Source organism: Taeniopygia guttata, chromosome 35, assembly GCF_048771995.1.
Source record: "Taeniopygia guttata chromosome 35, bTaeGut7.mat, whole genome shotgun sequence".
In the NCBI taxonomy this organism is placed as follows: Eukaryota; Metazoa; Chordata; class Aves; order Passeriformes; family Estrildidae; genus Taeniopygia; species Taeniopygia guttata.
Genome location: NC_133060.1, coordinates 788,600 through 812,184, shown reverse-complemented (window position 1 = coordinate 812,184; position 23,585 = coordinate 788,600). Strand labels below are relative to the sequence as shown.

Here is a 23,585-nt window from a genome sequence, read left to right as displayed (position 1 = left end):
AAAAATTCTTTTAAAGAACACCGGGGGTGATGGCAGGGTGCCGTCATCTTGTTGACCGGCTACACCGCCCTTCAAGATGGCGGCGATGCCAAGGAACGGTTGGACGGAAGCACTCAAAATCAGAGGGGAGAAGGCCTCGTGAGCCCCTAGACCTAACTGAAACCCCCAGGCATCGCCAAATCCCCCCCCGCTCATTTAAAACTTGGGTTCACCCCCGGTTCCTGCGCCACTCCCATGACGGAAGAGGAAGAGCCGCCATCTTCCTCCCGCCGTACAACATGGCGGCTCGCTCCGCCCTCCGTTTCCCCGCCTCTCGCCCGGTTTGCGGGAGCTCAAATAAGTCCCGGGAGTTAAATCGGTGCTGCCGAAGCCGTCGCGTTCGGTTTGGTCCCGGTTAGGTTTGAAACGCAGCGAGGAACAGCAGCGGGAGTGGCTCGCAGGGTGACGCCATCTTGTGGTACGGCACCGCCGCGCCGCAAGATGGTGGCGGGGGCGTCACCGCCATTTTGAATTCCTTTAATCATTTAAAATTAATTTCCTTTAGTTTATTTCAATTTTTTTTATTACTCGAATTTATTTTAATTTTATTAATTTTGTTTCTTTCCCGGTGGAATCTCAGATCCAGCGGGATTTCGGATCCCCCTCCTTTGTTTCCCTAATCCGCCTTTTTTTTTCCCCAAATCCCGCCTTTTTCTTCCATAAAATCCCTCCCTTTCCCCCCAAATCCCGCCTATTTTCCCCCACTCCTCTTTTCCGTTAATCCCAAAAATCACACCCCAAAACTCCTCCCAAAAAATTTTATCCCAAAAATCCGTCCTGGGATTTCTCCTTTCTGCTTGTCTCACTCTGGGATTTTTGAGATTTTTTGGGGGTATTCTTTTGGAATTTTTTGTTCTAGGATTCCCAGGAATTCCAGGGGGGCTTTTTGGTGTGGGAATGACCAACAAGTAAGTGGAATTTTGGGGTTGGAATGAGGGAAAAAAGTGGGAATTTGGGAGGAAATCTGCAGGAAAATGTGGGAATTGGGGCCGGATTTTTGAGATCTCTCTCAAATCGACAAAATCTTTCACAAAAAATGCTAAATTCCCTCCCAAAATTCACAAAATTCCCCCAAATCTCCTCTAAAATCTCAAAATTCTCCCCCACATCCCCCAAATCCCCCCTAAAATCTAAAAATTCCCCACAAAACCCCTAAATTCCCCCCCAAATCCTAGGAAAATATCAAAATTCCCCCAAAAGCCCCCAAATCCCCGCAAAATCCCCAAATTTTCCCTCCAAACCTCCGAATTCCCCTCAAACTCCCCTCAAACCATCAAATTGTTCCCAAGTTCCCTTCCAAACCCTCAAATTTTCCCCCAAATCCCCAAATTCCCCTCAAACTCCCCAAGAACCCCCAAATTTCCCCCCAAATCCCCCCAAAAACCCAAAAATTTTCCCAGACTCCCCCCAACCCCCCAAATTTTCCCCCAAATCCCCAAATTCCCCTCAAACTCCCCAAGAACCCCCAAATTTCCCCCAAAATCCCCCCAAACCCCCTAAATTTTCCCCAGACTCCGCCCAACCCCCCAAATTTTTCCCAAAATCGCCCCAAACCCCCAAATTCCCTTCAAACTCCTCCAAAACCCCCAAATTTTTCTCAAAATCGCCCCAAATTCCCATCAAACTCCCTCCAAACCCCCAAATTTCCCCCAAACCCCTAAATTTTCCCCACACTCCCCCCAAACCCCCAAATTTTTCCCCAAATCGCCCCAAACCCCCAAATTCCCATCAAACTCCCCCAAATTTCCCCCAACCCCCCCAAAGGCGGCTCCAGCCCCTCCCCCTCCCCCCTTGGCCCCGCCCCCTTTTTGGCCCCGCCCCGCCCCTCCCCCACCCGGCCCCTCCCCCACCCGGCCCCTCCCTCCGGTGATTCCCGAGCCCGAGGCCCCTCCCGGAGCCGCCGGGACCCCCCCCAAAAATCCATCCTTAAAATTCGGACACCCCAAAATCCACCCGCGACCCCTCCCCCACCCCGGGAAATCCCAAAAAAAAAATCCCCCCAAAAAAAACTCCAAATTCCCACGATTTTTAATTAAATTTTTTTATTTATTTTTATTTTATTTCCCGGCATTTTCGCCGCTCCGTCCCCGCCCCTCCCCCACCCGTGGGAAGATTCCATCCCCCCCCCCACCCCAAAAATAAATCTGGGGGGTCCCTCCCCCCGCCCCCCTCGCCTTTTCCTTTCCCGGTTTTTTGGGGATTTTTCCCGGTTTTTTTGGGGGGAATTTTGGGAAGATCGGGCAAGGTAAGGAGTGGCCCCTCCCCCACCTTTTTTATTTTGGGGGGAGGTCCCGAAATTCTGGGGGGGGGTTCTGGAGGGGGTGAGGGGTCGCAAAAATTTGGGGGGGGTTTGTGGGATTTGTGGGGAGGGGAAGGACCCTGAGAGTGGGGGAGGGGTCCCAGAATTTGGGGGGGGAGGGGCAAAAATTGGGGGGAGGGTCCCAAATTTTTTGGGTGGAGGGGCAAAGATTGGGGGAGGGGTCCTGGATGGGGGGAGGGGCAGAAACTGGGGGAAATGCTCCATGTTTGGGATTTTCCTTATACAATTTCTCCATTTTTGGGGTTCCCCCTATAGAATTTCTCATTTTTGGGGTTTTCAGATGCCACCGCCGTCGCTGTCCCCGCTGTCCCCTCTGCTCCTGCTGCTCCTCTCCAGCTCTGCCCGCGGCGCCGTCCACGCCAACCTCACCGAAGGTACCGAACCCAAACCTGGGCCAACCCCAACATTTGGGGCCAATCCCAAACTTTTGGGGCCAATCCCAAGTTTTTTAGGGTCAATCCCACATTTTTTGGTGTCCCCAACCCCAAATCTCATATTTTTGGGGCAAACACCATGTTTTTTGCTGTCCCCAGTCCCATGATTTTTGGTGTCCCCAAATCCCACACTTTTTGGTGTCCCCAACCCCAAATCTCGTATTTTTGGGGCAAACGCCATGTTTTTTGCTGTCCCCAGTCCCATGATTTTTGGTGTCCCCAAATCCCACACTTTTTGGTGTCCCCAACCCCAAATCTCGTATTTTCGGGGCCAACCAAACGTTTTTTGGTGTCCCCAGCCCCACAATTCCATCCCCAGCCCCACGTTTCCATCCCCAACGCCGCTCTCGGTGTCCCCAGGCTGCCAGATCATCCACCCTCCGCGGGACGGGGGCATCCGCTACCGGGGGCTGACGCCGGACGAGGTGCGGAGCGTCCGGTTCCTGCCCTTCGACTACGAGATCGAGTACGTGTGCCGGCCCGAGCGCGAGATCGTGGGGCCCAAAGTGCGCAAGTGCCAGCGCGACGGCACCTGGACGGCCATGGGCCACCCCAGCCGCTGCCGTGAGTGCCACCGAGAGGTCCCCTGGGGTCTCTGTCACGTCAGCGTTCCGTCCCGCGGAAGTTCTCGTTCCATCTCAGCGTGTCCATCTTGTCAGCATCTCATCAATGTTTCTATCTTGTCCTCGTCCCATCATCTCCATCCCATCAATGTCCCCATCTTGTCATCATCTCATCAATGTTTCCATCTTGCCCTCGTCCCATCATCTCCATCCCATCAATGTCCCCATCTTGTCATCATCTCATCAATGTTTCCATCTTGTCCTCATCTCATCAATGTTTCCATCTTATCATCTCATCAATGTTTCCATCTTGTCCTCATCTCATCAATGTCCCCATCTTGTCCTCATCCCATCAATGTTTCCATCTTGTCCTCATCTCATCATCTCCATCCCATCAATGTCCCCATCTTGTCCTCATCCCACCAATGTCCCCATCTTGTCCTCATCTCATCAATGTCCCCATCTTGCCCTCGTCCCATCATCTCCATCCCATCAACGTCTCCATCTTGTCACCATGCCATCCATGTCCCCATGCCATGAAGGTTCTCGTCCCATCAGTGTCTCCATCCCATCAACATTTCCATCTTGGCATCATCCCATCATCTCCATCCCACCAACGTTTCCATCTTGTCACCATCCCATCAACATCTCCATCTTGACATCATTCCATTGAAGTCTCCATACCACCAATGTCTCCATACCATCAATATCTACATACCATCAACGTCTCCATCCCATGAAGGTTCTCATTCCATCAACGTCTCCATCCCTGTCCCCATCCTATCAATGTCCTCACCTTCTTTCCACCCCATCAATATTCCCATCCCATCATCACTGTGAGCTCGACCATCATCATCACCTCAACCACCATCACCTTGACCATGGCCATCACCTTGACCATGGCCATCACTTGACCATCATCTTGACCTTGACCACCATCACCATGACCACCACTTGACCATCACCATGCCCAGGACCATCACCACGGCCATCACCTTGACCATGGCTAAGACCATGACGACCATGCATGGAGAATGGGCAGGCGACCATTTTGGGGTTCACCAATGCCCGTTTTGGGGCCACCACCACCACGTCCACTTTTGGGTTCACCTATGCCCGTTTTGGGGCCACCACCCCACATTAATTTTGGAGCCATCATGCCACGTGGATTTCGGGGCTACCACCTCACGTCCACTTTGGGGTTCGCCACTCCAGATCCACTTTGGGGTTCACCAATGCCCATTTTGGGGCCACCACCTCATGTCCACTTTGGGGTTCACCACTCCAGATCCACTTTGGGGTTCACCAATGCCCATTTTGGGGCCATCACCCAACATCCACTTTGGGGTTCACCACTCCAGATCCACTTTGGGGTTCACCAATGCCCATTTTGGGGCCATCACCCAACATCCACTTTGGGGCTCCCTGATGCTCAGATTTTGGGGCCACCACCCCACATCCACTTTTGGTGTCCACCAACACCCATTTTGGAGTTCACTGATGTTCACATTTTGGGGCCACCACCCCATGTCCATTTTGGGGTTCACCAATGCCCATTTTGGGGCCACCACCTCACGTCCACTTTGGGGTTCACCACTCCAGATCCACTTTGGGGTTCACCAATGCCTGTTTTGGGGCCACCATCTCATGTCCACTTTGGGGCCACCACCCAACATCCACTTTGGGGCTCCCTGATGCTCAGATTTTGGGGCCACCACCCCACATCCACTTTTGGTGTCCACCAACACCCATTTTGGGGTTCACTGATGTTCACATTTTGGGGCCACCACCCCATGTCCATTTTGGGGTTCACCAACGCCCATTTTGGGTTTCACTGATGTCCACGTGGATTTTGGGGCCACCACCCCACGTCCATTTTGGTGTCCACCAACACCCATTTTGGGGTTCACCAATGCCCATTTGGGGTTCACTGATGTCCACGTGGATTTTGGGGCCACCACGCTGACCCCGCGGTGTCCCCACAGTGCGGACGTGCCCCAAGGCCCACCTGAGCCTGGAGAACGGGCAGGTGGCCGCGGGGGCCATGGAGAAGGTCCCCGTGGAGGGCACCTGGGCCAGGTTCTCCTGCCAGCCCGGCTTCCGCCTGGTGGGCGCCGCGCGCAGCAACTGCACCCGGAGCGGGCGCTGGAGCCAGCCCCGGCCACACTGCCTGCGTCAGTCCCGCTTTTGGGGGATTTTCGGGTTTTTGGGGGAATTTTGGGAGTTTTGGGGTTTTTTGGGGGTTTTGGGGTGTGCGGGATTTGGGCTTTTGGGGTTTTTTTGGTTTTTTTTTTTTCAGATTTTTATGGGCATTTGGGGCGTGGGAGATTGGGTTTTTTTTGTGGTTTTGGGGTCTTTGGAGTTTTGGGGTGTGGGGGATTGGGGTGCAGAAGATTGGGGTTTTGGGCCGTGGGGGATTGGGGTGTAGGAGATTGGGGTTTTGGGCCTTGTTTGTGGTTTTTTTGGGGGGGATTTTTGGGGGTATTTTGTGAGTTTTTTGGTGTCTTTGGAGTTTTGGGGTGTGGGGGATTGGGCTTTTGGGGATTTCTTGGGGGGGGTTTGGGGTTTTTGGGGTGTTGGAGTTTTTTTGGGGGTTTTTTTTTGAGGTCTCTATGGGATTTGGGGTTTGTGGGATTTGGGGTTTGGGTTTTTGGGGTGTTGGGGTCTGGGGTTTTGGGGTTTTTTGGGGGGTTAGGATTTTGGGGTCTTTGGGGTTTGGGGGTCTCTGTGGGATTTTGGGTTTTGGGGGGATTTGGGGTCGTTGGGATTTGGAGTTTGCATTTGGGGTTTTGGTGGTCTGGGGGATTTGGGGTCTCTGGGGTTTTCTGGGAAGGTTCTTGGGGATTTTTTGGGGAGGGGTCTCTCTGTGACTCAGTTTCCCCTGGGAATTTTTTTGGGGGTATTTCTGGGATTTTTTTGGGGTTTCTGGAATTTGGGGGGGGGTCTCTCTGTGTGACTCAGTTTCCCTCTCCTCCCCCACAGCTCATCGACCCCCCTCAGGTGAGTCCGTGCCCCCCCCCCGCCCCCCCAAATTTCCCTTTCCTCGAGGGGTGGGACCCCAAAACCGCCCCCGAGCCCCTCCCCGCTCCTCTTCCTCCCTCCCTCCTCTTCCTCCCCCTCCTTTTCCAAGCCTTCCTCCCTCCCCCTCCTCCTCCTCCCAGCCTTCCTCGCTCCTCCTCTTCCTCCTCCCCCTCCCTCTCTCCCTCCCCCCTCCTCCTCTTCCATCTCCATCATTTCCCAGCCTTCCTCCTCCTCCTCCTCCTCCTCCTCCTCCTCCTCCTCCTCCTCCTCCTCCTCCTCCTCCTCCTCCTCCTCCTCCCCATCCCGGCTCCTTCCCCGCCAGATTCTCCGCCCCGAATTCCCAAATTTCCGAATTCCCGACCCCCCCACCCCCCCCAGCTCCGGTTTCCATCCCTCTCCCTCCCCTCCCCCTCCCTCCCCTCTCCCCTCCCTCCCTCCCCTCCTTTTCCGATCCCGCTTTTTTCCCCATTTCTCCATTTCCCATCTTTTTTCCAAATTTTTCCCATTTTCTCCCCTCCTCATCCCGATTTTTTCCCATTTTCCCTCCATTTCTCCCCCCCCCCATCCCGATTTCCCCCCTTTTTCCCCCGATTTTCTCCCCTCCTCCTCCCTCGGTTTTCCCGATTTTTCCCGATTTCCCATCTTTCTCATCCCAATTTTCCCCCTGTTTTTTCCAGATTTTCCCCATTTTATCCCCTTCTCATACCCCTTTTTTCCCAAATCTTCCCATTTTCCCCCCTCTTTTTTCCCGATTTTTCCCATTTTTTTCCTATTTCCCCCCCAGTTTTTTCCCGTGAATTTTTCCTGTCTCTCACCCCATCAATCTCCTCCCTGCATTTCTCCATTTTTCCCGATTTTTCTCATTTTTCCCCTCCTCATCCTGGTGTTTTCCCATTTTCTCGCCATTTTTCTCCCCTTTTTTCATGATTTCTCCCCTAATTTTCCCCTCCCCATCCCAATAATTTCCCATTTTCCTTCCTTACTTTTCCCCATTTCCCCCTCATTTTTCCCCCTCATTTTCCCGAGTTTATCCTTCATTTCCCCTTCATTTTCCCCTCATTTTCCCCCATTTTTTCCCTCATTTCCCCCCCCATCTCCCACCTTAACCCCCCCGCATTCCCCCCCTTATTTCCCCCATTCCCCCCAATTCCTCCCAAATCCCAAACCCCCCTCAAACCCCCCTTCCCATCTCCCCACCCCTTCCCCTCCCCCACCTGACATCACCACCACCCCACCCCCAACCCCCTTCAAAACCCCAAAAAAAACCCCAAAACCGCCAAAAAACCCCCCATAAAAACCCCAAAACCCACCCAAAAAACGCCCAAAATCCGCTGCGATGCCCTTTTGGGGTTGAGCCATGGGGAGCCCCGAGCGGGTGGCCCCGCGCTGGCTCGGGGCGGCCGTTTTGGGGTGGTTTTTGGGGTGGCTGCTGGGGCGGACGCCGACGTGGGCCCTAGGGAAGAAGGCCGTGCACGTGGGCGCGCTCTTCCCCATGTCCGGCGGCTGGCCGGGCGGGCAGGCGTGCCTGCCGGCCGTCAGGATGGCCCTGGAGGACATCAACGAGCGCCGCGACATCCTGCCCGACTACGAGCTGCGCCTCATCCACGTCGACAGCAAGGTACCGGGTCGAAAATTGGGATTTTTGGGGCTATGGGGTCAAAAATGGGGGATTTGGGGTCACAAATTGGGGATTTGGGGTCAGAAATTGGGGTTGGAGGACATCAACGAGCACCGTGACATCCTGCCCGACTACGAGCTGCGCCTCATCCACGTCGACAGCAAGGTACCGGGGCAAAATTCCGGGTTTTGGGGTTGAAAATTGGGAGTTTTGGGGTTTTGGGGTCAAAAATAGGGGATTCGGGGTCAGGAATTGAGGTTGGAGGCCATCAGCCAGCACCATGAGATCCTGCCCGACTATGAGCTGCGCCTCATCCACGTCGACAGCAAGGTACCGGGGTTTGGGGTCGAAAATTGGGAGTTTTGGGGTCAAAAATTGGGAGTTTTGGGGCTATGGGGTCAAAAATGGGGGATTTGGGGTCAGGAATTGAGGTTGGAGGCCATCAGCGAGCACCATGAGATCCTGCCCGACTACAAGCTGTGCCTCATCCACATCAACAGCAAGGTACCGGGGCAAAATTTCGTGTTTTGGGGTCAAAAATTGGGATTTACAGTGAGGAATTGGGATTTGGGGTAAGAAATCAGGGTTTGGGTTACTTGGGGTTGGAGGACATCAACGAGCACCGTGACGTCCTGCCCGACTACGAGCTGCGCCTCATCCACGTCGACAGCAAGGTACCGGGGTTTGGGGTCAGGATTTGGGGTTTTGGGGTCAGGATTCCTGTCAGGAATTGGGATTCGGAGTCAGAAATTGGAATTTGGAGACAGGATTTGGGGTTTTGGGGTCAGGTTTCCTGTCAGGAATTGGCATTCGGGGTCAGAAATTGGAATTTGGGGTCAGGAATTGGGATTCGGGGTCAGGAATTGGAATTTGGGGTCAGGAGTTGGTGTTGGGATCAGATTTGAGGTCACCAGGATGGGGTCAGGGGTTGTTGGGGTTTGGGGGACACCGGGAATGGGGTTGGGATTGGGGAATTGGGGTTGGGGGGCTCCAGAAGAGGTTTGGGGTCAGGTTTGGGGTCACTGGGATGGGACTGGGGTCAGGTTTGGGATTGAGGTGAGTTTTGGGGTCACCGGGATTGGATTGGGGTGAATTTGGGATTGGGATGAGTTTTGGGGCCACCGGGATGGGGTTGGAATGGGTTTGGGATGGGGTTGGGAAAGGATTTGGGGCACAGGGTCAGGAATGGGATTTAGGGCAGGAGATCAGGAATGGGACCAGGATTTCAGATTGGAGGCCCCAAAATTCCAGTTTTTCCCCCAAAAATCCCAACTTTCCCTCCAAAACCCCCCACTTTTCTCCCCCATAAATCACCACTTTTCCCCCCAAAATTCTCCATTTTTCTCCCCAAAAATCCCAATTTTTCCCCCAAAATCCCCTCTTTTCCCCCTAAAAAAATTCCAAATTTTTCCCCTAAAAATCCCTATTTCCCCCCCGCCCCAAAACCCCCAAATTTTCCCCCCCAAAATTTACCATTTTTCTCCCCAAAAATCCCAATTTTCCCCAGCATTTTTCCGGGATTTTTGGCCGTCCCAAACCCCCCTAAAATTTCGTCCCCCTGCCCAAACTGGTCCAGCGCTGTTGCCATGGCAACGGGGGGATGCTGCTGAGCGTTGCCGTGGCAACAGCTCCGGCTCCTTTTCCGGACCTTTCCGTGCCCTGAATTATTCATGGAATTTTTCCTTTGGAATGGGCAAAAAAAAAGGGAAAAGTGGGGGAGGGGATCCCCAGTTCTGGAATCCCAGAATTCCCGGATTTTTATGGGGGAAAAAAGGGGAAAACTGGGATTTCTTCGGGTTGAAAATGGGATTTTTGGGGTTGAAAATGGGATATTTTGGACAGTAAATGGGAATTTTTGCGTTGAAAATAGGATTGTGTCCATTTTTGTGTCCACTTTTGGGATTTTTAGGCCATTTTTGGGTCCATTTTGGGGTCATTTTAGGGCCAGTTTGGGATATTTTAGGGCCGTTATTGGAATTATTTGGGGTCGTTTTGGGGTGGGGTTTTTTTTGGGGAGAATTTTGGGGTTTTTTTGCCTGGAACTGGTAGATCCTGGTAGTTCAAACTGGTTGGACTGGGATTGTCCCCAATTGTCCCCTCAGTGTGACCCTGACCACACCTGGCGCCATCTTGGATTTATGGGTCCAACCTTGGATTTTGGGGTTTTTGGGGTGGTTTTTTTGGAGAATTTTGAGGTTTTCTGCCTGGAACTGGTGGTCGTGGTGGCTGGCACTGGTTGGACTGGGATTGTCCCCAATTGTCCCCTCAGTGTGACCCCGGCCAGGCCACCAAGCTGCTCTACGAGCTGCTCTACAACCTCCCGTTCAAGATCATCCTCATGCCCGGCTGCTCCAGCGTCTCCACCCTGGTGGCCGAGGCCGCGCGGATCTGGAACGTCACCGTGGTGAGGGGCCCCCATGGGGAATTCAGGATTTTCGGGAATTTTCTGGATTTTGTTGTTGTTTTTGGGGTTTTTTGTTTTACTTTTTCTTTGTTTTGGGCGGGGGTTTCTCAATATTTTGTTTTTTTTTTTTTCATTTTTTGGTTTTTTTTTGGGTGGGGGTATTTTTGGGATTTTGTTAGGGGTTTTTTTGTTCTTTTTTTTTAATTTTATTTTTTGGGTTTTTTTGGGGGGGATTTTCTCAATTTAGGGGTTTTTTTTTGGAGGGAGTGATTATTTTAGGGTATTTTGGGTGGGGGAAATTTTGGGGAATTTGGGGGATTTTTTAAATTTTTTTTTTTTTGGGTGTTTCCTATAATTTTTAAAGGGTTTTTTTTGGTTTTTTTTTCTAATTTCTTTGGTGATTTAAAAAATTTTTCTTTTGGGTAGCTTTTTTATTTTTTTGTGGAGATCTTCTGCATTTTTTTGAGGAATTTTTTCTGGATTCTTCAAATAATTTTGGGGGATTTTTGGGTGGGTTAATTTTTGGAAAATTTTCAGGATTTTTGGGGGGATTTTTTTGGTTTTTTTGGGGAGGATCTTCTGGATTGGAATTTAGAATTTTTTTTGGTGGGGATTTTTTTGGGGGGTGTTTTGGGAATTTTTCTAAAAACATTTTGCAGTTTTTTGGAATTTTTTGAGAATCTTTTGGCAGTACTTGGAGATTTTTTGGGGACTATTTGAGATCTTTGGGGGATTTTTTGGGGAAATTTTCTTTATTTTTAAACAAATATTTAAAAAAATATTTTCCTAAATTTTTAAAAAATAAAATAAAAAGTTTTGGAACATTTACTGATCTTTTGGGAATTTTTTGGGGGGAAGTTTTGGGATTTTGGGGGGGTTCTTCCTGTCACTCTGCGGTTGCCACTCCCAGATTTTTCCTGTCATTCCCAGGACATTCCCGTCATTCCCACGTTGTTCTTCCCAGTTGTTCCCAGATTTTTCCTGTCACTCCCAGGTTGTTCCTGTCACCCCCATTCCCACAATTCCCGAATTTCCTAAAACCCCCAAATCCCCACCCCCATTCCCAAAATCCCCGCCAAAAATTCCTAAATTCCCAAATATCCACAATTCCCAAAATTCCCAAAATTCCCAAATCCCAAAATTCCCAAATTCCCACACTCCCAAAACTCCAAAAATCCCCATTCTCATTCCCAAAATCCCCAAATTGCCAAAATCCCCAAATCCGCACAAGTCCCATCCCCATTCCCGAATCCCCATAATTCCCATTCCCAAATTCCCAAATCCCCAAACCCCCAAATCCCCAAAACCCCACAATTCCCATTCCCTTCCCCATAATTCCCATTCCCAAAACCCCAAAAACCCCAAATCCCCATCCCCACAATTCCCAAAATTCCCATCACCACAATTCCCAATTCCCCATTCCCAAAACCCTAAAATCCCCAAATCCCCACAATTCCCATTCCCAGAAATTTCCATTCCCCATTCCCCAAACCCCAAAATTCCCAAATCCCCACAATTCCCATTCCCAAAAATACCCATTCCCAAAATCCCTGAAATTTCCAAATCCCCAAATCCCCACAATTCCCATTCCCAAAATCCCCAAAATTTCCAAATCCCAAACCCCCCAAAATCCCCCCCAAAAAAATCCCCCAAAAAAACGGGAATTTTATTTTTTTTCTGGGAATTCCTGTTGGCCATTCCCAGCTTTCCTACGGCTCCAGCTCCCCGGCGCTCTCCAACCGCCGGCGCTTCCCGACGTTCTTCCGGACGCATCCGTCGGCGACGCTGCACAACCCCACGCGTGTCCAGCTCTTCAAGAAGTGGGGCTGGACCAAGATCGCCACCATCCAGCAGACCGAGGAGGTCTTCACCTCGGTAGGAGCCCCAAAACCGCCCCAAAACGCTCCCGGTGTCCGAGCCAATCCCGGAATTCCAACAAATCCCAACTCGGCCTCGGCAGCCTCAAAATCCTCCTTGGTAGCCCCAGAATCCCTCTTGGTGACCCCCAAATTCACCTCGGTAGGAACCCCCAAAAATGCCCTCGGAGTCCGACCGACGCCGGCGCCGGCGCCCCAAAACCGTCCCAGAACTTCTCGGAATTCCCAAATCCGTGTCTGGGTCAATCCTGGAATTCCAGCTTGGCTTTGGTGGCCCTAAATCGTCCTTGGTGGCCCCAAATCCTCCTTTGGTGGTCCTAAATCATCTCTGGTAGCCCCAAATTTTCCTTGGTGCCCCCAACCCCATTTTTGGTGCCCCCAACCCCATTTTTGGTGCCCCAACCCCATTTTTGGTGCCCCAACCCCATTTCTGATGTCCCCAACCCCATTTTTGGTGCCCCAACCCCATTTCTGATGCCCCAACCCCATTTTTGATGTCCCCAACCCCATTTCTGATGCCCCCAACCCCATTTTTGGTGCCCCCAACCCCATTTTTGGTGCCCCAACCCCATTTTTGGTGCCCCCAACCCCATTTTTGGTGCCCCAACCCCATTTTTGGTGCCCCCAACCCCATTTTTGATGTCCCCAACCCCATTTCTGATGCCCCAACCCCATTTTTGATGTCCCCAACCCCATTTCTGATGCCCCAATCCCATTTTTGTGCCCCCAACCCCATTTCTGATGCCCCCAACCTCATTTTTGATGCCCCAACCCCATTTTTGATGCCCCCAACCCCATTTTTGGTGCCCCAACCCCATTTCTGATGCCCCCAACCCCATTTCTGATGCCCCCAACCTCATTTTTGATGCCCCAACCCCATTTTTGATGCCCCCAACCCCATTTTTGTGCCCCCAACCCATTTCTGATGCCCCCACGTCCCCCCCAGACCCTGGATGACCTCGACCGGCGGGTGAAGGAGGCCGGGCTGGAGATCACCTTCCGCCAGAGCTTCTTCTCCGACCCCTCCGCGTCTGTCCGGAACCTCAAGGTGAGACCCCACCCCACCCTGAGGTCCCACCCCACCTTCAAGACCCTCCCCAGCCACTGTGGACCCCCAAAAAGAGGCGAAACCGCCCCAAAAATCCATCGGGGTCACAGAGGAATGGCCAGAGTGGTGGGAGAGGGAGGCAGATTTATGCAAATGAGGTGGGCGGGGCTTTAACAAGCATCCAATCCTGCAGCGCCAGGACGCCCGGATCATCGTGGGGCTCTTCTACGAGACGGTGGCACGGAAAGTCTTCTGTGAGGTGGGAACGGGGCGGGAACGGGGCGGGTCCCAATGGTGGATGGTGGGAATTGATGGGTCATGGATCGATGGAGATGGAGGAGGAGGAGGAGGAGGATGGATCAGTGGTGGAGCTTGATGGAGCATGGATGGATGGATGGACCAATGGTGATGGATCAATGATGATGGATCAATGATGATGGATCACGGATGGATGACGGACTGTAGATGGACTCTAACAATGAATGATGGATGAAAATGAACAGAAACTGATGATGGACAGACGGACGGATCTCCCCACCCTTCCAGGTCTACAAGGAGAAGCTCTACGGCAAGAAGTACGTCTGGTTCCTGATTGGCTGGTACGCCAACAAGTGGTTCCGCACCCCGGACCCCTCCATCAACTGCACCGAGGCCGAGATGGCCGAGGCCGTCGAGGGCCACATCACCACCGAGATCGTCATGCTCAACCCCGAGAACACCCGCAGCATCTCCAACATGGTACTGGGACCACTGGGAGGGCTCCGCCGACCCAGCCGTTGGGTCAGCGTTGGGTGGTCTCCAACCCAACTGTTGGGTCAGCGTTGGGTGGTCTCCAACCCAGCCGTTGGGTCAGCGTTGGGTGGTCTCCAACCCAACTGTTGGGTCAACCTTGGGTGGTCTCCAACCCAACTGTTGGGTCAGCGTTGGGTGGTCTCCAACCCAGCCATTGGGTCAGCGTTGGGTGGTCTCCAACCCAACTGTTGGGTCAACCTTGGGTGGTCTCCAAGCTGTTGGGTCACCGTTGGGTGTTTTCCACCAGACGTCCCAAGAGTTCATCGAGAAGCTGGAGAAGAGGCTGGGGAACAACCCGAAGGAGACCGGGGGCTACCAGGAGGCGCCGCTGGCCTACGACGCCATCTGGGCCTTGGCCTTGGCGCTCAACAAGACGGCCCAAGAGTTGGCCAAGCAAGGGGTGGGGCTGGACGAGTTCAACTACAACAACAAGACCATCACCGATGAGATCTACCGGGCCCTCAACTCTTCAGCCTTCGAGGGTGTCTCGGTGCGTCGCCGGTGCCACCGAAATCCAGCCTTGGGTGGAGGTGACACCAAAATGTGGTCCCAAAAGTCAGATTTGGGTGGAGGTGACACCAAATCTGCATTTTGGGTGGAGGTTCCTCAGAAATGCGACCCCAAAATTCATTTTCGGGTGGAGGTGATACCACGGGTGGCCCCAAAATTCATCTTTGGGTCGAAGTGACAGCAAGGGTGGTCCCAAAATTCATCCATGGGTGGAGATGACATCAGTGGTGTCACCAAAAGTCATCCTGGGGTGCCATTGTGGATGTCACTGCGTTCGGGCGGAGGTGCCACCAGGGGTGTCCCCAACGCCGCCGCCGTGTCCCCACCAGGGCCACGTCGTGTTCGACGCCAGCGGCTCCCGCATGGCCTGGACCCTCATCGAGCAGCTCCAAGGTGAGGGGACACCGGGGACACCCGGGTGACAGCGCCGGGTGACACTGGGGCACCTTCAGGTGGCGCTCAGGGACCTTCAGGTGACACCAAACCCCTTCTGGCTCCACCACCCGTGGGTGTCCCCAAGTGCCACCAGTGCCACCACCAGGTGTCACCTGTCCAGTGTCACCTGTCCTGGTGTCACCTGTCCATTGTCACCTGTCCTGGTGTCACCTGTCCCGGTGTCCCCAAGTGTCACCTGTCCTAGTGTCACCTGTCCATTGTCACCCATGCCGGTGTCACCTGTGCCGGTGTCACCTGTCCAGTGTCACCCGTGCCGGTGTCACCTGTCCACTGTCACCCGTGCTGGTGTTACCTGTCCCGGTGTCCCCAAGTGTCACCTGTCCTAGTGTCATCTGTCCATTGTCACCTGTCCAGTGTCACCTGTCCTAGTGTCACCTGTCCATTGTCACCCATGCTGGTGTTACCTGTCTGGTGTCACCCGTGCTGGTGTCACCTGCCCATTGTCACCCGTCCATTGTCACCCGTGCCGGTGTCACCCGTGCCGGTGTCACCTGTCCGGTGTCACCCGCGGCAGATGGGGAGTACCAGAAGATCGGTTACTACGACAGCACCAAGGACAACCTGTCCTGGTACAACAACGACAAATGGATCGGTGAGAAACGGGGCGAAAAACGGGAAAAATGGGGGAAAAATGGGAAATTCGGGAAAAATGGGGAAAATGGGAGGGAAAAAAAGCGGAGAAATGGGAAAAAATGGGGGGCAAATTGGGGAAAATTGGGGGGAAAATTGGGGGAGGTTTGGGGGAAATTGGGAAAAAAGGGGACAAATGGGAGGAAAAATGGGAGGGAAAAAAGCAGGGAAATGGGAAAAAATGGGAAAATTGGAGAAAATTTGGGACAAATGGGAAAAAAGGGGAAATTTGGGGAAAATAGGAGGAAAAATAGAGAAAATGGGGGGAAATTGGGGGGAAATGGGGAGAAATTGAGAAAATGGGAAAAATTGGGGGAATTGGAAAAAAAATGAAAAATGGGGAAAAATTGAGGAAAAAATAGGAAAAAATAGGGAAAATGGGAAGGAAAATGGGGGGAGATGGAGAAAAAATTGGGGGGAAAATGGGGGGAAATGTGAATCAAAATGGGGAAAAATGGGGAAAAATGGGGGAGAAAAAGGGAAAAATGCTGAAAACGATGGAGAATTTTTCTTGATGTTCCCAAATTCCAGAATTTTTTGGGATTTGTCCCAATTTTCCTCCTCAGGGGGGTCCCCTCCGGCCGATTACACCAAGGTGATCACCACGTTCCGCTTCCTGTCCCAAAAATTGTTCATTTCTGTTGCGGTGTTGGCGTCACTGGGGATCGTCCTGGCCGTGGTTTGTTTGGCCTTCAACATCTACAACGGGCACGTGAGGTGGGGAAATCCCAAAATTCCCCAAAATTCCGCGGTTTCGGGGGCTGGGAGGGAAAAAATTGGGAATTTTCAAGGGTTTGAGGTGAAAAAAATCTGGGTTTTAAGGGGTTAAAGTGAAAAAAATCTGAATTTCAGGGGGTTAAATTGAAACAAATCTGAGTTTTAGGGGGTTAAAGAGAAAAAAATTAATAATTTTAGGGGTGTAAATTTAAAAACTGTGAAAACAGGGCAAAAATGGGGGGAAACTGGGAAAACTGGGGGGAAAACGGGGGGAAAAATGGGGAAAAACTGGGGAGAATGGGGAGAAAATCAGGAAAAATTGAGAAAAACTGGAAAGAACAGGGGGAAATGGGAGAAAACTGGGAAAACCAGGAAAACCAGGAAAAATATGGGGAGGAACTGGAAGAAGTGGGGGGTGAAAAATGGGAAAAAATCTGGGAAAAATGGGGTGAAAATGTGGGGAAAATGGGGAAAGAATCTGGGGAAAAATCTGGGGAAAATGGGGGAAAAGCAAGGAAAAGCTGAAAACCAGGGAAAAAATGGGGAAAAATTGAGAAAAACCGAGAAAATGGGGGAGAAATCCTGGGAAAAAACTGGTGTTGCACACCTGGCGGTGACGCTGTCGTCGGGACGCCCCAGCCACGCGCGGCTGTTGCCATTTCCGGTCCCCGTTTTTCCCGGGGACGGGGCCAGCCGGCAATTCCCGGATTTTTGGGCAGGTACATCCAGAATTCCCAGCCCTACCTGAACAACATGACGGCCGTCGGTTGTACCCTGGCGCTCGCCGCCGTCTTCCCGCTGGGGCTGGACGGGTACCACATCGGGCCGGGGCTGTTCCCGCTCGTCTGCCAGGTGGGAACGCGCCGCAACAGGCGGAGCAACAGGCGGAGAGGGGGAAATGGGGTGGGAACAGGCGGAGCAACAGGCGGAAAGGGGAAAATGGGGTGGGAACAGGCGGAGAGGGGGAAAATGGGATGGGAACTGGCAGAGAGGGGAAAATAGGGTGGGAACAGGCAGAGAGGGGGACAATGGGATGGGAACAGGCGGAGCAACAGGCTGAGAGGGGGAAAATGGGGTGGGGACAGGCGGAGAGGGGAAAAATAGGATGGGAACAGGCAGAGAGGGGGAAAATAGGATGGGAACAGGCGGAGCAACAGGCGGAGAGGGGGAAAATGGGATGGGAACAGGCAGAGAGGGGGAAAATGGGATGGGAACAGGTGGAGACACCACCAGGGATGGAAAGAAACAGCAACAATCAGAGGAACAACCAGAAAAAGGGGAAAACCCAGGGAGCGGGAACAGTCAGCGTTGCCGTTCCCAGCCGGGTTTCTGACTGTTGCGGCGTGTTCCGACTGTTGCACCGGGTGTTCCACAGGCGCGGCTGTGGCTGCTGGGGCTGGGCTTCAGCCTGGCCTACGGCAGCATGTTCACCAAGATCTGGTGGGTGCACACTGTCTTCACCAAGAAGGACGACAAGAAGGACAAGCGGAAGGTGAGGAATTCCCAGGGGGTCGGGGATGGGTGTTGCCTCGGTTTGGGTGTTGTTGTTGGGGTTTGGGTGTTGGTTTGGGATCTGGGTGTTCCACTCAGTACCAGTGACTGGGATTTCCACCGTTATCGCTGGGAATTCCGGTGTCACCGCCGGGAATTCCGGTGTCACCGCCGGGAATTCCGGTGTCACCGGCTGGGAATTCCGTGTCCCCGCAGAGCCTGGAGCCCTGGAAGCTCTACGCCACTGTGGGGGGCCTGGTGGCCTTTGACGTGGTCACGCTGAGCGTGTGGCAGATCGTGGACCCCCTGCACCGCACCATCGAGGTCCGGGGGTCCTGGGAGGTTCTCCAGGGGTTTGGGGGGTCCTGGGAGGTTCTCCAGGGGTTTGGGGGGTCCTGGGAGGTTCTCCAGGGGTTTGGGGGGTCCTGGGATGTTCTCCAGGGGTTTGGGGGGTCCTGGGAGGTTCTCCAGGGGTTTGGGAGTTCCTCGGGGTGTTTGGGGGGGTTCTGGGAGGTTCTCCCCCACTGTACCCACCCCAAAAAAACATCAAATCACCCCAGAACTCCCCCAAAAATCCCCTAAAAAAATTCCCAAATCCCGGCATTTTTTCCCAGGAGTTCAACAAGGAATTCACCCCAAATCCCCCAAAAACCATCAAACCGTCCCAAAATCCCCCCAAAAAAACCCTCAAAAAACGCCCCAAACGCCCCGAAATTCCCAAATCCCGGTGTTTTCCCCCAGGAATTCACCAAGGAGGAGCCAAAGTCGGACATGGACGTGTCCATCCTGCCCCAGCTCGAGCACTGCAGCTCCACCAAGATGAACACCTGGCTCGGTGCGCGATTTCGGGGTTTTCAGGTCAAATTTTGGGGGTTCAGGTGGAATTGAGAGCAAATTTGGGGGATTTTAGATGGAATTTTGGGTGTCCAGGGGAAATTTTGGGAGCCCAGGTCAAATTTGGGGGATTTTAGGACAAATCTGGGGGATTTCAGGTGGAATTTCGGGAATTCAGCTGGAATTTGAGGAATTCAGGTGAAATTCCAGGAATTGAGGTGGAATTTCAGGATTTCATTTGGAATTTTGAGGAATTTCAGATGGAATTTGGTGGAACTCAGCTGAAGTTTGACTTTTTCAGATGAAATTTGTGACGATTCCTTTGGGATTTTCACTCTTTTCTGCCTCATTTTTCTCCCCCTGTCCCAAAGAATTTTTGGGATTTCATTTTTCCCTTTTTCCTGATATTTTTCCCAGGGATTTTTTATGGATTCAAGGGGCTGCTGCTGCTGCTGGGGATTTTTTTGGCTTATGAGACCAAAAGCGTCTCCACAGAGAAAATCAACGACCACCGGGCTGTGGGCATGGCCATCTACAACGTGGCGGTAAATTCCAGAAAATCCTGGGAAAAATTTGGGGGATTTCCCAAAAAAATAAAAGGGGAAAAAAATCCAAAAATTAAAAAAAAAAAAAAAGAAGGAGATGTGGGGGAGAAAATTAAAAGTGAACATTCAGCTAAAAAGGAAAAAAAGGTGCAAAAATTACAAAAATTATCTGAAAAAAAAATCCCCCAAAAAATCCCCACAAAATTGTAAAAAAATTCCCAAAAAATCCCCAACAAGACCATCAAAAATGCAAAAAAAAAAAAATCAAAATAATCACCAAAAAAATCCTGAAGGAAAAAAAAAAACAAAAACAAAACAAATCCCTAAACCCCCCCCCCAAAAAAATCCCAAAAACTAAGAACAAAATTCGCTAAAAGCCCCTCAAAAATGAAAAAAAATTCAAAATATTCTCAAAAAAACCACAAAAAGGCCTAAAAATTAAGAAAAACTCCCCAAAAAATCCCCTCAAAACCCCCCAGAATTCCCCGAAAATCCCTGGAATCCCAAACTGGCGGAATTTCAGGTGCTGTGCCTGATCACGGCGCCGGTGACGCTGATCCTCAGCTCGCAGCAGGATGCCGCCTTCGCCTTCGCCTCCCTCGCCGTCGTCTTCTCCTCCTACATCACCCTGGTCGTGCTCTTTGTGCCCAAGGTCGGCTGGAATTCCCAGAAAAATGGGGAAAAAATATGGGAATGGGAAAAAAAATGGGGAAAGAACTGGGAAAAATATGGAAAAGAAAGGGAAAAAAACAGCAAAAAATGGGAAAATATGGAAAAAAAGGGGAGAAAATCGGAAAAAAGAGGGGGAAATGGGGGGAAATGCAGAAAAAAATGGGAAAAAATATGGGACTGGGAAAAAGAAAGGGAAATTTTTTGGGAAAATGGGTAAAGATGGGGAAAATGAGGGGAAAAAAGGGGGGGAAGGGGGAAAATGAGGCAATGGGAAAAAAAGAAAAAATGAGGGAACATAGGAAAAATCGGAATAAAGTGGAGGAAAGGGGAAAAAATATAGGGGGGAATTGGGGAAAAAAATGTAAAAACCAGGGAAAATGTCAGGAAAATGAGGGAAAAGGTGGGGGGAGGGGGAAATGGGGAGAAAATGGGGGAAAATATGGGGCAAAAAAGAGGAAAAAAAAAGGAAAAAAATGGGAAAAATACGGGGAAAAAGGGATTTTTTGATGATATTTTTGTATTTTTTTAAACTTTTTTGATAATTTTTTTGGGATTTTTTAGGCAGAATATTTGGGGAATATTTTTTTTTTTTTGGGCAATTTTCTTGAATTTTTTGACTTTTTTGGGGGGGATCTTTTTGCAATTTTTTTTTTTTTTTTTGTAACCTTTTGGGATTTTCGGGGGAGTTACTGGGATGTTTTGGAGTTTCTGGAGCCGCTGGGAATTTGGGAATTTGGGAATCCGGGGCAGATGCGGCGGCTGATCACGCGCGGCGAGTGGCAGGCGGAGCAGCAGGACACGATGAAAACGGGATCCTCCACCAACAACAACGAGGAGGAGAAGTCGCGGCTGCTGGAGAAGGAGAACCGCGAGCTGGAGAAGATCATCGCCGAGGTGGGCGGGTCGCTGGGAATTCCGGGATGCAAACCCCTTTTCCTGAAGATTTTCGGGTTGTTTTTCACTCTTTTCCTATTAGTTTTCCCCTTTTCTTGGAATTTTTCTATTTTTTTAACCCTTTTCCCATTGGTTTTCCCCTTTTCCTGGAATTTTTCTATTTTTTTTTAACCCTTTTCCCATTGGTTTTCCCCTTTTCCTGGAGATTTTCGGGTTGTTTTTCATCCTTTTCCTGCAGTTTTTCCTACATTTCCTGGTATTTCCCCCCTTTTCCTGGTGTTTTTCCTTCTTTTCTAGTTGTTTTTCCCTTTTTCCTGGTGTTTTCCCCAGTGTTTTTTCCATTTTCCCCCTCCTTTTCCTGGTGTTTTTCACCCTTTTCCCATTGTTTCCCCACTTTTCCTGGTGTTTTTTTCATGTATTCCTCATCATTTATTCCTTTTTTCCCCCATCATTACCCCCCAATTTTTTCCTATTTTTCCACCTTTTCCCCCATAATTTCCCACATTTCCCCACCCCTTTATTCCCTATAATTTTTTCCCATAATTTTTCATTTTTCCCACTTTTCCCCCATTTTCATTCCACTTTTTTTCCCCCCTATTATTTCCCTTTTTCCTCATAATTTTCCCCCTTTTTCTCATAATTTTATCCTGTTTTCCCCATTTTTTCTCATAATTTTCCCCATTTTCCCCCCCTCATCCCTGGTAATTTTCCCCACAATTCGCCACTTCCCCCCCCTCCCATTTTTTCCCGTTTTCCCCGTTTTTCCCCCCAGAAGGAAGAGCGCGTCTCGGAGCTCCGCCAGCAGCTCCAGGCCCGGCAGCAGCTCCAGCTCCGCTCCCGCCGCCGCCACTCCCGCGATTCCCAAAATTCCCAGAACTCCCAGAACCACCTGGGGCCCTCCTCCCAGCATTCCCAGATTTCTCAGCATTCCCAGATTTCCCGGGATTCCCAGATTTCCCAGGGGTTCCCCCAGCCCAGCCTGGTTCGCTGCCTGGTGTCGGAGCAGGCGGAGAAGCTCGGCCGCGGGAATTGCGACGGCAGCCGCGTGCACCTGCTCTACAAGTGAGCGGGAATTCCCGGGATTCCGGCCGGGAAAACCACGGAATTCCGGCCGGGAAACTGTGGGATTGTAGCAGGAAAGCTGCTGGAATTCGCGTACAAAAATCCTGGAATTTCTGTGGGAAAAATCCCGGAATTTAGGTGGGAAAAACCCCCAGAATTAGAGCGGAAAAATTCTGGAATTCACGCAGGGAAAATCACGGATTTCTGGCAGAAATATCCCAGAATTCATGTGGAAAAATCCCGGAATTCCCAGCAAAAAGTTCCTGGAATTCAAGCAGAAAAATCCCAGGATTCAGGTGGGAAAGTTGCTGGAATTCAAGCACAAGAATTCCAGAATTTCTGTGGGAAAAGACAAGAATTCAGGCAGGAAAAATCCTGGAATTCACACAGGAGAAGTACAGAATTCTTTCGGAAAAATCCTGGAAATCCGGTGGATAAATCTTGAAATTTCTGAGGAAAATTCCTGGAATTCACACAGAAAAATCCCAGAATTCATGAATTCATTAGAGAAAATCATAGAATTTGTCCAGGAAAATTCCTGGAAATCCTGAGGAAAATAATGTGGGATTTCTGCTGAAAAAATCCTGGAATTCACGCCAAAAAAAAAATTCCCAGAACCCACAGAGAAAATCATGCAATTCCCACCAGAAAATTCCTGGAATTTCTGCCAAAAGATCCTGGAATTCTAGCAGAAAAATCCTGGAATTCCCACAGAAAAATTCCTGGAATTCATGTGGAAAAATTACCAGAATTCCCGCCCAAGTCCACTGGAATTCCATCAGGTTAGAAATGCACTGCACAGAATTCCAAGATAAATTTGGGATAAAAATTCCCAGAAATCCTCCAGAATTCCCGTTTGTCCTTTGGTTATCCCAGAAATACTCCAGAATTCCTGAAATTTATCCCAAAAATCCTCCAGAATTTCCAAATTTTTCCCTAGAATTCCCAATTTCCCCCCAGAATTCCCAATTTTCCTTCAGAATCCCCAACATTTATCCCAAAAATCTCGTAGAATTCCCAAATTTTCCAATCTTGATCCCAAAAATCCTCAGGAACTCCTAGAATTCTCAAAAAAAATCCCTATTTCCCTCAAGAATTCACAACCTTTATCCCAAAAATCCCCCAGGATTCCCAATTCCCCCCCCAAAATTCCCAGTTTTTCCCCAGAATTCCCAATTTTCATCTAAAATCCCCAAATTTCCCCCAGAATACCCAATATATGCCAAAAATCCTCCAGAACTCCAAATTTCCCTCCAAAATTTATCCCAAAAATCCTCCCAGTATTCCCAAAAAATCCTCCAACCCCCTCCAGGCGAGAAAAATTCCTGGAATTCAGAGGAAAAAAAAAGGGATTCGGGGCCAGGAATTCCCAGAATTTTCTGGGAATTCTTAGTTTGGGGTCTGGGCTCCAGAATTTCCCAAAATTCCCGCGGAAAAATCGGGATCCTGCTGCTCCCCACGGCTCTGAGTGGTTTTTTTGGGGGGAATTTTGGGGGGTGGGAGGGGCTGGGGAGGGAATGGGGGACGGGTGGAAAATTTGGGAAAAATGCCCAGAATTCCTGAAAAATCCCATGGAAATCTTTGAAAAAAATCTCTTTAAAAAAACCCCCAAAACTCCTTCAAAAATAAAAAAATCTTCTAAAAATCCTTCAGAATTC

The 23,585-nt window shown here is 50.7% G+C and overlaps 1 protein-coding gene across 2 annotated transcripts; it reads left to right on the top strand.

Annotated features, from left to right (window-relative positions):
* The first annotated feature begins 528 nt into the window (after nucleotides 1-528).
* GABBR1 (gamma-aminobutyric acid type B receptor subunit 1) lies at nucleotides 529-23,382 on the top strand. 2 transcript variants are annotated; one of them, XM_072921061.1, is made up of 23 exons: nucleotides 529-947; nucleotides 2,640-2,733; nucleotides 3,154-3,357; nucleotides 5,342-5,530; nucleotides 6,339-6,356; nucleotides 7,835-7,995; nucleotides 10,265-10,399; nucleotides 12,104-12,274; nucleotides 13,223-13,324; nucleotides 13,518-13,583; nucleotides 13,871-14,062; nucleotides 14,364-14,606; nucleotides 14,956-15,019; nucleotides 15,597-15,674; nucleotides 16,279-16,429; nucleotides 17,149-17,281; nucleotides 17,805-17,921; nucleotides 18,137-18,244; nucleotides 18,662-18,755; nucleotides 19,172-19,299; nucleotides 19,823-19,951; nucleotides 20,722-20,865; nucleotides 21,638-23,382. In XM_072921061.1, exons 2-23 carry the CDS (start codon nucleotides 2,640-2,642, stop codon nucleotides 21,929-21,931), a joined length of 3,015 nt encoding a protein of 1,004 aa, XP_072777162.1. In that variant the 5' UTR covers nucleotides 529-947; the 3' UTR covers nucleotides 21,932-23,382. The 2 variants fall into 2 exon arrangements, with proteins under 2 accessions (XP_072777162.1, XP_072777161.1); XM_072921060.1 differs by lacking the exons at nucleotides 529-947; nucleotides 19,172-19,299 and adding an exon at nucleotides 2,231-2,284.
* The last annotated feature ends 203 nt before the right edge of the window (nucleotides 23,383-23,585 follow it).

Bases quoted from the DNA above. Each gene is read 5' to 3' on its own strand.
- GABBR1 (XM_072921060.1), top strand. From the start codon at position 2,640: ATGCCACCGCCGTCGCTGTCCCCGCTGTCCCCTCTGCTCCTGCTGCTC. The intron at 13,325-13,517 runs GTGAGACCCCAC...CCAATCCTGCAG, and splicing joins CGTCTGTCCGGAACCTCAAG to CGCCAGGACGCCCGGATCAT. The intron at 15,020-15,596 runs GTGAGGGGACAC...CACCCGCGGCAG, and splicing joins CCTCATCGAGCAGCTCCAAG to ATGGGGAGTACCAGAAGATC.